The following is a 13,703-nucleotide window of genomic DNA, read 5'->3' on the forward strand; positions in this document are numbered from 1 at the left end:
GTGGGGCCGCGGCGGGCGGTCGTGGGACGCTGAGGGCAGCACCGGCGAGGAGGGTCATCCCCAGCTAGCGGCGCGGACCTCCGCCACCCCGCTCCTGCCGGCGGGCGGTGATGGACACTCCCCCGCTCTCGGGCTCCGGCTCGGACTCTGAGGACTCCGTGGTCACGGACCGAGAGGTGGGTGTCGGCGCGGGCGCGGGCGCGGGGCGGGCGCGGGGCGGGCGCGGGCGCGGGGCGGGCGCGGGCGGCGTCTCGGTTGTTCCGGTGTTGACCGCGCCTGTGTCCTGCAGTTGCAAGATGCATTTTCCCGCGGACTTCTGAAGCCAGGCCTCAATGTCGTGCTGGAGGGGCCGAAGAAGGCCGTGAACAACGTGGTGAGCTAGCTCGGGGGCCAGACGGGGGGGTATTGGGAGATGGCGTGATCACCGGGCACTGCAGTGCAAGAATCCGGTTCTTCTTCCGGGAAAGATCCCTCCTGCGCATTTCCCCGGGTGGATGACTGTGGGTATTTGGGATGAAGGCTTTGACTTGTTGGCTTACCAACACCTTGGGTACTCATCTTATGAATGTAGTGTCTGACTCTCCTAGAATGGACTGAAGCAGTGTTTGGATGAATTCAAGCGGGATCTGGATTGGGTTGAAAGGCTGGATGTGACCCTCGGTCCGGTGCCCGAAATCAGTGAACCTCAGCCAACTCCTCAGCAGAATAAGGATCAGAAGAAAGCTGTAAACCCAGAAGACGACTTCCAAAGAGAAATGAGTTTGTATGTTTGTTTTCTAACGTGGAGAAGTTGGGGATCCTTGTGCTAGAGATTGCCAGAGAGGGGAATTTAGTGAGCCTTCCCCTGCGGAAGCACCAGGAAATTTGCATAATCAGCCTAAGAAGACGCTGGAAAAGCTAGATTTCCCCCTGGTTCAGACAAGAGCTCCAGGCACCAGTGAAGTCCAGTTTGTGGACTGTTTTGTAAATAACTCACTATAAAATTTTTGTGTATGTATGTGTGTATTGTTACTTGAACAAACTTTATGTAAGGTCTCTGAGCGGACTTCTTTTTGAGTGATTACTTAAGAATTCATAATTGGCATTAGTTTGTGTTAATTGTACCTGTAAGTGCGCTTTCTCCTTTTCTTTCTCTCTTCTTTCTTTCTCTCTTCTTTCTTTCTCTCTTCTTTCTTTCTTTCTTCCTTCCTTCCTTTCTTCCTTCCTTCCTTCCTTTCTTTTTTTCTCTCTCTCTTTCTTTCTTTCTTTCTTTCTTTCTTTCTTTCTTTCTTTCTTTCTTTCTTTCTTTATCTTTCTTTCTTTATCTTTCTTTCTTGCTTGCTTGCTTGCTTTTTCTTTCTTTCTCTTGTGTCAGTCCTGGGGCTTGAACACCATCCCTGAACTCTTTCATTCAAGACTTGTGTGCTACCACTTGAGCCACAGCTCCACTTCCAGCTTTTTGGTAGTTATTGGAAATAAGAATCTCAGGGCTTTTCTGCCTGGGCTGGCTTCAAATCGAAATCCTCAGATCTCAGCTTCCTGAGTAGGTAGGATTAGTCAGGGGTGAGTTCCAGGTGCCCTGCTTTTAAGCTACTAATTTACTTTCACTTAAAAAAAAAACCACAACAAACAACAATGCATAATGAAATTTTTATTGGATGCTGAATTAGGTTTTATTACCATTTTGTTTGCTTGTTCATTTGTTATTGTTAGCGACAGTCAGAGGTTGAGAGATGTTCTCAGCTTGGATAACTCATGGGAGGCCATAAGAAGGAATCAATGCCGCTCTCCTCACTGCAATTCATACTTTATCCTACAATCTCAGCTACCGCCAGGCCCAGGCTGCTGTGCTGGCAGTATTACCACGGCTCCATCAGCTCCACATCCCTACCAAGCGTCCCACCGATTATTTTGCAGAAATGGCCAAGACTGATCAGCACATGCAAAAGGTAAGAAATAAAGATTCCCCCCTCCTCTGAAAAACTAAGGCTTTGTACTGAAATATATTCAGCTGGCTTAGTTCCTGAATATTTGAAAAAGGTATGTAAAGCTCAGAAATGGGTCTGGTTGTCAGAGACAGTTATGTCTCTACTTCAGAGTCATGCCAATCACACTAAAGAAGATGACACTTCCCTAATTTAAATAGTTTACAGAAAAGAAGCACTGTAAGAAATGTAGGTAAAGATGGCTTTTGCATTTCCTTATTAGCACAGTGGTAGCATGGTGCATAGAGAGTCAATGTAAAATCCAAAAGTATTTAAATAGTTCCCTTGAGCCTTAAACTGAATTTTGGGAGATCTTGGTGGTACCCAGAGAAACTAATCCAGCATAGCTAATCTTCCCAGATACATCTCTCTACATTGAGCTTCTTAGGTTTTACCTGAGAAAAACTTAAGAAATTAAACATACATGTTCGTGAAAGAGCATGTTAGGGATCTACAGGAATTTTTAAATGTATAATTTGGCCTGTTAGAGAAAGGCACTGAGGCTGTGTGGCTTAACCAGAATACATACACAGCAATGGGGAAGAATAAGTATTCTTCCTTAGACTACAAGTAGCCAATGTGTGTACTGGAACAGGCAGTATTAGAAGGTTACTTTTTTGTTGTTGTAGATCATGGGGCTTGAACTCAAGGCTTGGGCACTGTCCCTGAGCTTTTCTGCTCAAGGACTAGCACTCTTGTCAGTTTGAGCCACAGTTCCATTTCCAGTTTTCTGTGGTTAATTGGAGGTAAGAGTCTTACCAACTTTCCTGCCTGGGCTGGCTTCTAACTGTGGTCCTCAGATCTCAGCCTCCTGAATAGTTAAGGGAAGGTTACTTTTAAGCTCTATCACTGACATTTGTGATACCTTAGGCAGAATGCTCAGCCTTTGAAACTCACTGTCCTTGTATTGGTGATTTACAAGTTGTGATCCCTGTTCCAGTGCCTTTTAAGTAAAAGCAATATCTGCAATATTTTGTATTTTAGATTCGACAGAAGCTACAAGCTAAACAGGCTGCCATGGAGAAGTCTGAAAAAGCTAAGCAACTGCGAGCACTTAGGAAATATGGAAAGAAGGTGAGAACGAAGATATGCAGGGACTAGAGAGAGGCCAGGAATATGTCAGGTTAGATTGCTGTGGTCTGATTGGTTCTGTGCTACATGTGTATTAGATTATGCTCTGCTCTCACTGTGCAGTGTTGCTGCTAGTTTTCTTGAGCACAATCTCACCTGACACTGTGCTGTACCAGGAGTAGTGTGATATCAGCAGGTTAACTGAAAACTCACTGGGCTTTAGTTGTTTATATTTATGTAGTGAAGAGCTAGGTCTAGATCAGTGGTTTCCAAACCTGACCCATCAGCAGAAGCACAACTGGAAAATTGCAAAAGATTTTTACGCTTCAGAGTCTCTGCAAATGTCTACATGGGATGCATTTGGTTTAGATGATCCTCAAGTCTGCAAGAGGATCATACTATTTATTACTGTGAAGTCTGAGAGAAAAAAAAAAACCCGTATCCATGTGTATTTGAGTATGAATGTCTGAGTTCTAGTGTAAAATCAGATCGGGTAAATGATGAAACTGTCTTATTGGATGGTCTTCTAAATGGAAGGAGAAAGGAATTAGAATTAGTGTATGGGAGGGAATGGGGTTGAAAAGGCTCTGTTTAGGTTTCATAAGCATTTCTGACATAACACTTGTGATCTGGGTCATGAGGCTGTTGTTCTTACTTGGGGTCATTTCACTGACAAGTTGTAGTGTCCTGTCCTCTGCACAAGGTCCACTGATCTTGATTCTCTAATCTGTTTTTTTTTTTTTTTTTTTTGGCCAGTTCAGGGGCTTGAACTCAGAGTCTGGTTACTGTCCCTGAGCTTCTTTTGCTCAAGGCTAGCACTCTACCACTTGAGCCACAGCACCATTTCCAGCCTTTTCAGTTTATGTGGTACTGAGGAATTGAACCCAGGGCTTTATGCATACTAGGCAAGCACTCTACCACTAAGCCCTATTCCCAGCCCCTTGATTCTCTAATCTGAAGGTGGATGGTTGGCATCATTTCAAAGACACTAAGCATTAGTTAGTATAATGTAACTTATCAAAATAAAAGAAAAAGTAAGGCTGCTTAGCATATATGTATAATTTGAGGAAACTTTAGGATAGTGGTTCTCAATTTGGGGTGATTTTGCCCTCCAGAGAACATCTGTAACTGGAGATATTTTTCAGTTGTCACAACTTGGCATAGAGGGTTCTGTTTGTATCAAGTGGGTAGGGGAGCAGGGATGTTACCATCTGTACAGTGTACAGGACAGGCCTTACCCAATGAAGAACTATCACATCCAAAATGTTAATGGTGAGAAACTCTGCCTTAAATAATAGTTTTTGTCCCTAAAGCTTTTTTTTCTGTTTTCTGGGATGGTTGTTTTTCTGTTTTCTTTTGATATTTTCATACTTAGTAACAGAGGATTGGAAATTTAATCTGCTCAGATATAATTAATAGGAGAACTTGAATATAAACCTAAATGTGATTTGCTACAGTTTCCTAGGCAGGATTGTGTGATGAGTAAAAAGTGCAGGCTTTGGGTTCAGGCTGCCCACAATGCAGTTTAAAAGAGATTAAGAATTTGAACTACACTGGATTAGTGTAGAGATGTACATGTCTGTACATGTTAAAATGGTGATGGTATTGATCTGTGTATGTGTGTTTTTACTAGTTATTGAGAGAATGCATGTGCTTGGAGTAGTGGTTGGGAATGGATATAACTTCTGTGTCCATATCACAGGTGCAAACACAGGTTCTTCAGAAGAGGCAGCAGGAGAAATCACATATGATGAATGCCATCAAGAAGTACCAAAAAGGTCAGGATATTTCTCTGCTAAACACGTAGGAAAACAGGGATCTCTGGTACCCTTAGAGTTAATCTGAACACACAATGCGTTGGGAGGTCTTCTTTATTGATTTGGAGCTATTAGACTTACGTTTTGGGAATGGTGCGACTTTAGAAGTTATACTTCTCAAATCACTTATAACTTATATTTTGAGGCTTAAACTTTTTTTTAATAGTACACTGGTGCTGATCAGAATGTTTCTTCACTCACAGGCTTCTCTGATAAACTGGATTTCCTTGAGGGAGATGAGAAACCTGTTGCACAGGCCACAAAGGCCACAAAGGCCGCAAAGGCAGGAGCTAAAGGCCAGAACATGAAGAAGGGGTAACAAGTGTTTTGGTTTGCCTTGGTTCTGGGATGTGAACTGGGCTGACAGTCCCTGAGTACTATTGGCCCCCTCCCTCTCTCCCCCCCCCCCCCCCCGACCTCCGGGAGCCCACCGCTGTGTGGAAAGAAGAATACTGGTGCTGGCCTGGGCCAGGACTTATAGTGGCATAGAGCTTTTTTTTTTTTTTTTTTGGTCTGTCGGTTGTGGGCCTTGAACTCTGGGTATCTGGGCACTGTCCCTGAGCTCTTCTGGTGGTTTTATTGGAGATAAGAATCTTATGGACTTTCCTGCCATGCCTGGGCTGGCTTTGAACCATGATCCGCAGATCTCAGCCTCCTTAATAGCTAGGGTTACAGGCATGAGCCACTGGCTCCTGGCCCACAGATGAGCTTTTAAGCCATAAACAGTCTTTGAAGATAAACATGAGCTTATTTGAATAAAAAGTCAGATAACTGTGTGATTCCCGGTTAATGTGATAGTTAACAAGTGCAAGACCAAGGGTTCAGATCCAGCTTCTGCCATTCAGTTGGGAGGGTACTGAGCAAGTCCTTTGTTCAGTGCCTTATCTACTATATCAAGGAAGTGATTTGTGCCTCTTGGTATTATGAGATAGTATGATGCTCCTGAATGAATAGGATCAGAGTTAGGAAACAGCAGGTTGTATGTGAGAAACAGCCAGCATTAGCTATTACTAGATATGCAGTGTGAAACTAGGAGTGAGGCGCTGTGTTGGGTTCCTGTGCTGTTCATTTGCCTGTTTCAGATCTCCGGCTTCTTCCAGTAAGCAGTGTAGAGACACAGGCTTTTTTTGGGGGGTGTGGGTGGGGGGTGTCTGTCGGTCATGGGCCTTGAACCCTGGGCCTGGGCATTGTCCTTGAGCTCTTTAGCTCCAGGATAGCACTCTAGCACTTGAGCCACAGCTCCATGTCTGGCTTTTTGGTGGTTAATTGGACTTTACTGCTCAGGCCTCCTGAGTAGCTAGGATTATAAGTATGAGCCAATCAGTGCCTGGCTAAAAAGCTTTTTGAGAATAGGAGAAAGCCATATAATTTATTTAGATCCCTTCCTGCTTTTCTTTCCTTTTCTGGAGGTTAAAACTATGGGAGTGCCGGGTGTTGGTGGCTCACACATAATCCTAGCTACTCAGGAGGCTGAGATCTGAAGATTGCAGTTCAAAGCCAGCCCAGGCAGGAAAGTCTGTGAGACTCTTTATCTCCAATAAACTACCAGAAAACCAGAAGTAGCATTGTGGCTCAAGTGGTAGAGTGTTAGCCTTGAGCTGAAGAGCTGAGGGACAGCGCAAGGTCCAGAGTTTAAGCCCCAAGACCGACAAAACAAAAACAAAAAACAAGCTGTGGTTCTGGGAACAGTATTGTCTCAGGAGCTTTGTAGGAAGGAATCAGAGGCAAGTTCTTCATAATTTAGGGTGCTAATCCTTTTCCAGGCCCAGTGCTAAACGACGGTATAAAAACCAAAAGTTTGGTTTTGGTGGAAAGAAGAAAGGTACCAAGTGGAATACTCGAGAAAGCTATGATGATGTATCCAGCTTCCGGGCCAAGGTAGCTCATGGCAAGGGCCTCAAAAGGCCTGGGAAGAAAGGAGCGAATGTAAGTGAGCCAGGTTCCAGGCTGCGCAGGGTCGGCTTTTTCTAACTGCCACACCTCCTCCTCCCTTCTTTGTTCTTCTCTCCCTAGGGCAGAAAGCCAAGTACTATGTGACCAAATTTGTTTTTATTTGTTTTTGTTTAGAAGAGACCTGGAAAACGAACAAGAGAGAAAATGAAGAGCAGAACCCGCTAAATAACATCTTTTATACGAAAAATGAAGAAAAAGGGACAATATGCAATTTTCAGTATACTTAGATCCTTTTTCTTAGTTTCTTTTTGTACAAAATTCTTTTAATAAATTAAACAGTTTGAAAGAAACACTCATGGATTAAAACCTCAGGATTGAAAGACTGATGTTTGTGCCTTGAATAAGTTAATTGATAGCAAGTCCAAAATGCTTTCCGTTTATAATAACTGAAGATTTAAGTTCAGACACCACCTCATTTCATCTTCCCCTCCTTCTAAACTGTCTTATCATAGTCCCTGTACAGCTGGTATAATGTGATCTGATTTCCTCTGTGTACAGCTGTTGCTATATATATAATCTTACGATTTTTCTGCCTACTAATTTTCCTTCTGTGCCCTTACCGTTTCCAAGACCCTTTGTTACTTATCTGCTTATTTTCCTTCTAGAGCCTAAGTCTTCCATATAGCTGTCACCTTGTCTCTTTTCTAGATGGTCTAGGTTAGCTCCAGTGTTGGATCATATATTTTTCTTTCTTGTGCCTTTTTGGTGCATACTATCTCTCTGCATTTTCGAAATTGCCTTTACTTTGACTAGTGTGAATTTTCCATTGGAATGTTGAAGGCCCTGTGGACTCTTTTTTTGCCATTGAGGGGGCAGATTCACTCATTTTCCTTCCTCTAGAAGGTTTTCTTCCTGACAATCTGAAAGTTTTCTTCCTGACCATACTTGGTGTAGGCCTGTGTACATTCTCTGATGAGGGTATTTGGAAAGCTTTGACGTTTCCATCTGGACATTATCACCTCTTCTCCCTACCATCTCCTTTTGTTCTGACTCAAATTTCTGTTAGATATTTAGCCTCTTCTGTTGATGACATCTAGATCTGTATTTGGGGTCTCTGTTGGGAGAAAGATTGCTTCTTTTTTCCTAGTCATTTGATTGAGTATTTTAGTTCTCATTTACACTGTAAGTTCTCTAATTGGTCCTTTCATGTATTTGGTTCTTCACTAGTTATAAAATTTTCATTAAGTGAAGATTTGGATTACACTTTTAATTTTTGATAAAAGTCTTCTGTTTCCTTAGCTGCCCCTTCCCTGTGTATATTTGCCTCTCCCTTTCTTTTTTAAAAATTAGTTATTTTAGCCAGCCCCTAGTGACTCATGTCTGTAATCCTAGCTATTCAGGAGGCTGAGATCTCGGGATTGCAGTTTGAAGCCAGCCTGAGCAGAGAAGTCTGAGACTTATTCCTGAAAAACTACTCAGAAAAGGTGGGAAGTGGTAGTGTGGCTAAAGCGGTAGAGTGCTAGCCTTAAACAAAAATTCAGGGACACTGCCCAGGCCCTAAATTCAAGCCCTAGACCAGCACCAAAAAAATAAAAAAGTTAGCTTAATTGTACTTATTTATAAATATAATGTGATAATTGATACTTCTATGCAATGTATTGATTAAGGTAATTTACATTGCCATCTTCTTGTCATTACTTTGTATTTGGGGCCTCTGAACTCCTGTTATTCCCAAATATATGTTGCTAGGATATGTGAACTCACGTCACCCACTTGGGCTGGAGAACACTAGAACTTATTCTGTCAAACTTACTTGGTACCCATTATCCAGACTCTGCTTCCTTTCCTTCCTTCCTAGCCTCTAGTAACCACTACACATTCAAATTGGACTCTTTTTTTTTTTTTTTTTTTTTTTTTTAGCATCTCCATATTAGAGAGAAAATGGAGTATTTGTCTTCTCTATCAGATTGAGTAGGATGTACTGTAGAAGTTGGAGACTTGGAATTGAGTCCTGGCTTTGCAGCTTTGATGCTTTGTGACTTTGGACAAGTGAGGCTTTCTGTTTTATCACCTGTATGACAAAATAAAGACATAGTGTTTACCTCTTTTTCTATTTGCATTGATTAATATATGAAAAACATTGAGAACATTGCCACAGAATTAATCCTAATGCAATTTAATCATTCTATACCCAACAATCCTTTTCATAGTCCTTTGTTTAAGATGACTGCTGGAACAGTATGTTAGTTTTTTTTTGCTGATGTTTTTGTTGTTTCTTTTAAAATTTGCAATAGCAAAATATCCAAATCTAGGTACCTTACAAGGAAAAGAGGTATATTTGGTAGCTGATAGTCCAGGGTTAGGTGACAACATTTTTGTTCAACCTCTAATAAGAGCATCATGGGTGATGCTATCAATGAACCTCATGGTAGCAGCAGGAAGCTAGACAGATTCAGGGGTTGGGTGTGTTTGGTGAGGCCCACGCACTCCTTGGGATCTAATAGCTGATACTAGGTCTTACCTCTTAAAGGTCTCCCCGCCTTTTCTTTTTCTTTCTTTCTTTTTTTTTTTAAATCTTAATATCACATACAGGGGCCCAAGCCTGCGGTACATGAACCTCTGGGGAACAAACTCCCAAGTTCAAGGCAAGCCTGGGCAATAGAGTGAGACTTTGTCTTAAAATACAACAAAAAGAGGGTTAAATAGCATTTTCAGTTGCCAAATAGAACTAATCACTATGTAAAAAGCAGATACATAATAGTGGTCAAGCATCACTTCTTCCACAGTCTGGTTACTATGTGTTCATTTCAGCAAGGGATTCATGGACAGCAGTGTAGTTACATTGCTTCCTGTTTCCAGTGATAAACCCACATGCATTTATTTTTTTTGTCTGTTTTGGGGCCTGAACTCTGGACCTGGGTGCTGTCTCTCAGCTCTTCAGCTCAAGGCGAGCAACAGCGCCATTTCCGGCTTTTTCTGCTTATGTGGTGCTAAGGAATCAAAGCCAGGGCCTCATGCATGCAAGACAAGCACTCTACCACTGAGCCACCTTCCCAGCCCCACCCACATGCATTTTAAAGAAGTAGATAATTGAAGGAACTGACTGGCAGAGATGAATATTCAACACAGAACTGAAAGTGATAAAGTTGGACATATAAGTGAAATGAAAGTAGCAGGAGCTATAGATGAAATAGCTGATGTGTGAGTGCTATTATTGGTACCATTGTAGAGGTTAGTCATGGTTAGGGAAGGCCAACTTAGTAACATTACTAAGGAGAGATGCAAGAGATGAAAATGTCCCCAATAAAGTGACACTACCAAAAATATTGTTAAAGGGACTTTTGTAGGAGTTTCAAGACATTTGCAGCACCAAGTAATAAAACATTGAAAGTGAATCAGACTTCTTAAGAATTTTCTTTTTTTTTTTTTTTGGGTCCGGTTGTGGGGCCTGAACTCTGGGCCTGGGCGCTGTCCCTCAGCTCTTCAGCTCAAGGCTAGCGTTCTACCACTTGACCCACAGCGCCACTTCCGGCTTTTTTCTTTTTGCTTATGTGGTGCTGAGGAATCGAACCCAGGGCTTCATGCATGCAAAGCAAGTGCGCTACCACTGAGCCACCTTCCCAGCCCCTTCTTAAGAATTTTCTAAGACAAAAAAAGCTGAGTGGTGGAGTACTTGCTCAGCAAGGCTCTGGGCCCTGAGTTTAATAACTATCTCAAACAAACAACAAAAACATGCTTGTTTATGTCATAGATTGTCCAGCAAGAAAAAGAGAGCAAGTACTTTTTCTTACAAAGATAAGCATGATGATTCATAATATTTGTATTGTTTCAAATTGTAGCATCTATGGCATTTGTTTTCATTCCTTATACATTTGACAGTTTTTAATGTCTTGACTTTTTTTTTTTTTGGATATTTTATGGATAGGAACTTGTTTGGGTTTTGCTCCAGGACTATGATTCCCCCTGCTTCCCTACATAGCTGGGATTATAGGTACACAGCACCGTCTGTAATCTTCTTTAATGTTTGTTCAGATGGGTTCACTAATTCTGCCTTGAGTTGAGATTTTCCCTGAATTTCTGCCTCCCAAGTAGAATTACAAGCTTGAGTCATTGCCCTAGGCTTGACAGACTTAGGCTTCAGAGTAACTGATCCCCCCCCCCCCCCCCAGTGTTTAGTGTTTAGTGAGATCATTTTGCATGGTTTCAGCAAATGGGGCTTTTTTTAATTTTTAAGGATGAATTAAGTATAAAGTGACAGCTTTCCCATTAGTGGGGAAAGTGAAAACAAATGGTGGTGTTGCTCTATTAAAAAAAACAAGACCTATAACTATTCACCTTTTGACAAAAAGTAGTTAGGGGCTTAATCTGTTTTATAAACAAATTACTTTTTTATATTGTCAAATAGCAAATATTCATGGTAGTGATTTCAACACAAGTACATTTTCAAAATTGAAATCTGAATGACAAAAGCATCTTCTAAACGCAGTATAAAATGTTTTCAGTATATTTGTATGAAAGCAATTGGACCTCACTGCATACATGTAAACAAACTCCTTGCCAAATCAGAAATATTACGTGTGGTCTTTTCCCTTCCTAACCCAACCATCTTGCTTGTTGAATTGACCCATGTTAGATGCACTCATATGATGGTGATATGGGTGATGATGGCTCTGATGATTCCAGAAAAAAAAAAATTTAGCCCCCTCCAAAAAAAACAAAACAAAAACAAGGACATAGAAAACAAGCAGAGTGGATGCCTCGGACTTCTGTATCTACCACTTGCAGTTCACAGCCACTCCTGTAAGGAAAATGAACCTCTTCCTTCTGGAAATGATGCTCACAGAAGCACAGTTATATATAGGATTCACAAAACACCTTGCAAACAATGCAGGATTTCATTGCTCACAATCTGCCTCTGATATGAAATGGGGTAAAACTGCCAGAACTTACCCTAGGAGTTTCTGTCCTTCACCAAGCCTTTTGAAATAAAAATCAGGATCCAAAGACAAAATGTACTGTGTCTTCCTCTGGTTGGATGTATTTCTTCTCACTCTGGAATAAGAGATCTTCGACAGTTTTTGTTGTTGTTGTTGTTCTTTGTTTTTATTTTTGTCCAACCAAAGTAGGGAAAAGCCACACTGGTGAGTACAATTCAAAATTGAGAAATTAACTTGTTTTTCTCTAAACTTTGCTTACTTTCTATAAAATGCTATTGTACCATTGAAATTTATGATACCAAGCAAATAGGAAAATACCTGAAAACAATAATGTGCATTCTAAAAGTTCTGGGTTTTTGCCACATTCACCCTACATCCTTTCCACTTGTCTGTGTACTCACAAGTCCACCTACTTGTTTCACTACTCTGTGAAGTCTCCCACCCAGTCCCATTACAGTGATTTGCACATGGTAGTTAGTAAAAATATTAGCTAGCACTCACAACATATGTACCCTAAGCACTTGTATTTTTTGTTTAATTCTCTTAAGAACCTGAAGAGAGAGAGAGAGATCAAAACACCTGTAAAAAGTCACACAGCTAATGCATGGCAGAATTGGGATTTAAAACCAGTTCATATAGCCTGCTGCTGGGTGGCTCATGCCTTTAAATCCTAGCTACTCCAGGCAGATCTGAGGACTGCAGTTCAAAGCCAGAGCACACAGAAAAGTCATCGAGACTTATCTCCAATTAATCACCAAGAAACTGGAAGTGGACTCAGGTGGTAGAGTGCTAACCTTGAGCAAAAGAAGCTCAGGGACAGCACCCAGGTGTGTGCGTGTGTGCATGCACACACACACACACACACACACACACACACACACACACACACACTTCATATGACTCCAAATTCTGAGCTTGTAACACTTAAGTTTGGTGAATGAATGAAAACAATGTTAAGGCCATGAGCAATACTTCTGTTGGCTTAACAGTTGGTAAATCAGCATATGGTTGAAAATCTCACTCTTGTGAGCCAACTTAGTGTGGCTCCATTTCCAGCATCAAAGCAGAGGACTTGGCCTAAGGTGACACTTCGGTCTTTTCAGCCAGTGTGCCACTGTTCTGTCTCCAATCCCAGGAATTCTCTCTGTAGGTTCTTAAATATTATGCCAGACCTGGGCATTTTGGGTACTGTGTGAACTAGAGAAAATCAGCACTTCTGCTCACATTAGAATATAACTTCCTGTCTGCTTAGTCTCCTCTTAGCCCATGCACCTCTTCACTCCGTTATGAGCATTTGGTGCATGTTGGGTGCTAGGAACCAAAGTGGAATAAGACCTTCAAGGACCTGATAATCTATTGTTTTGGTCTGTCTCTTTGTTTCTGTTTCTCCTCTCTCCCTCCCTCCTTTTCCCTCCCCCTCCTTCTTCCCCTCCTCTCATAATTCAGGGTCATAGAGTGGTACTGCCCATTACAATGGCCTCCAGCCACCTATGATTACTTGAAATGGATAAAACTAAAAAATTAATTTCTCAGTGTCCAGTAGCCACAGGTGGCCAATAGCTACTGTTTGACCATAGCACAGGGTACATTTTGATTATCAAAGCACTTTTTGTATACAGTGTTTATATTTAAATATTTGAGGACAGAAAATGTATCTGGTCCATCTCTTATTACCAAACCCTGACACACTTTGGGCAGGGTATGCTTGGTCAGTGTTTTCTGGCTGGTTATGTATCCGTAGGATTCTTCTTTTTACATCATTATATAAACTTTACATTCCCAGAAACACAGAGTATGTCAAATGCTGTCTGAGCTCAATAAGCACCTTTACTATTTTCCAGGGTGAGTGGTACCTGGTCCCACATCCTGGCATGTCTCTAATTGTCTTGTGAAGGTCTCAGGAAAGGATTCCTGAGGCTAAAAAGAAAGCCAGCCATCATTCTGCTAAGAAGCCACATTGGTAGCTTGGGGCTGGATAACAACACTTTATTTGTGACCAGCACAGCGAGCATTCTTCAGCC

The 13,703-nt window shown here is 41.7% G+C and overlaps 1 protein-coding gene across 1 annotated transcript; it reads left to right on the forward strand.

Moving 5' to 3' along the window:
* The first annotated feature begins 20 nt into the window (after positions 1-20).
* LOC138803445 (probable rRNA-processing protein EBP2) lies at positions 21-8,662 on the forward strand. Its single transcript, XM_069987475.1, has 9 exons — positions 21-176; positions 290-373; positions 588-763; positions 1,805-1,928; positions 2,949-3,038; positions 4,738-4,813; positions 5,056-5,167; positions 6,616-6,778; positions 6,920-8,662. The coding sequence occupies exons 1-9, from the start codon at positions 111-113 to the stop codon at positions 6,968-6,970; spliced, it is 942 nt and encodes a 313-aa protein (XP_069843576.1). The 5' UTR covers positions 21-110; the 3' UTR covers positions 6,971-8,662.
* Positions 8,663-13,703: the final 5,041 nt, after the last annotated feature.

This window comes from Dipodomys merriami, unplaced genomic scaffold, assembly GCF_024711535.1.
Source record: "Dipodomys merriami isolate MVZ:Mamm:240054 unplaced genomic scaffold, mDipMer1.0.p SCAF_34, whole genome shotgun sequence".
Classification (NCBI taxonomy): Eukaryota; Metazoa; Chordata; class Mammalia; order Rodentia; family Heteromyidae; genus Dipodomys; species Dipodomys merriami.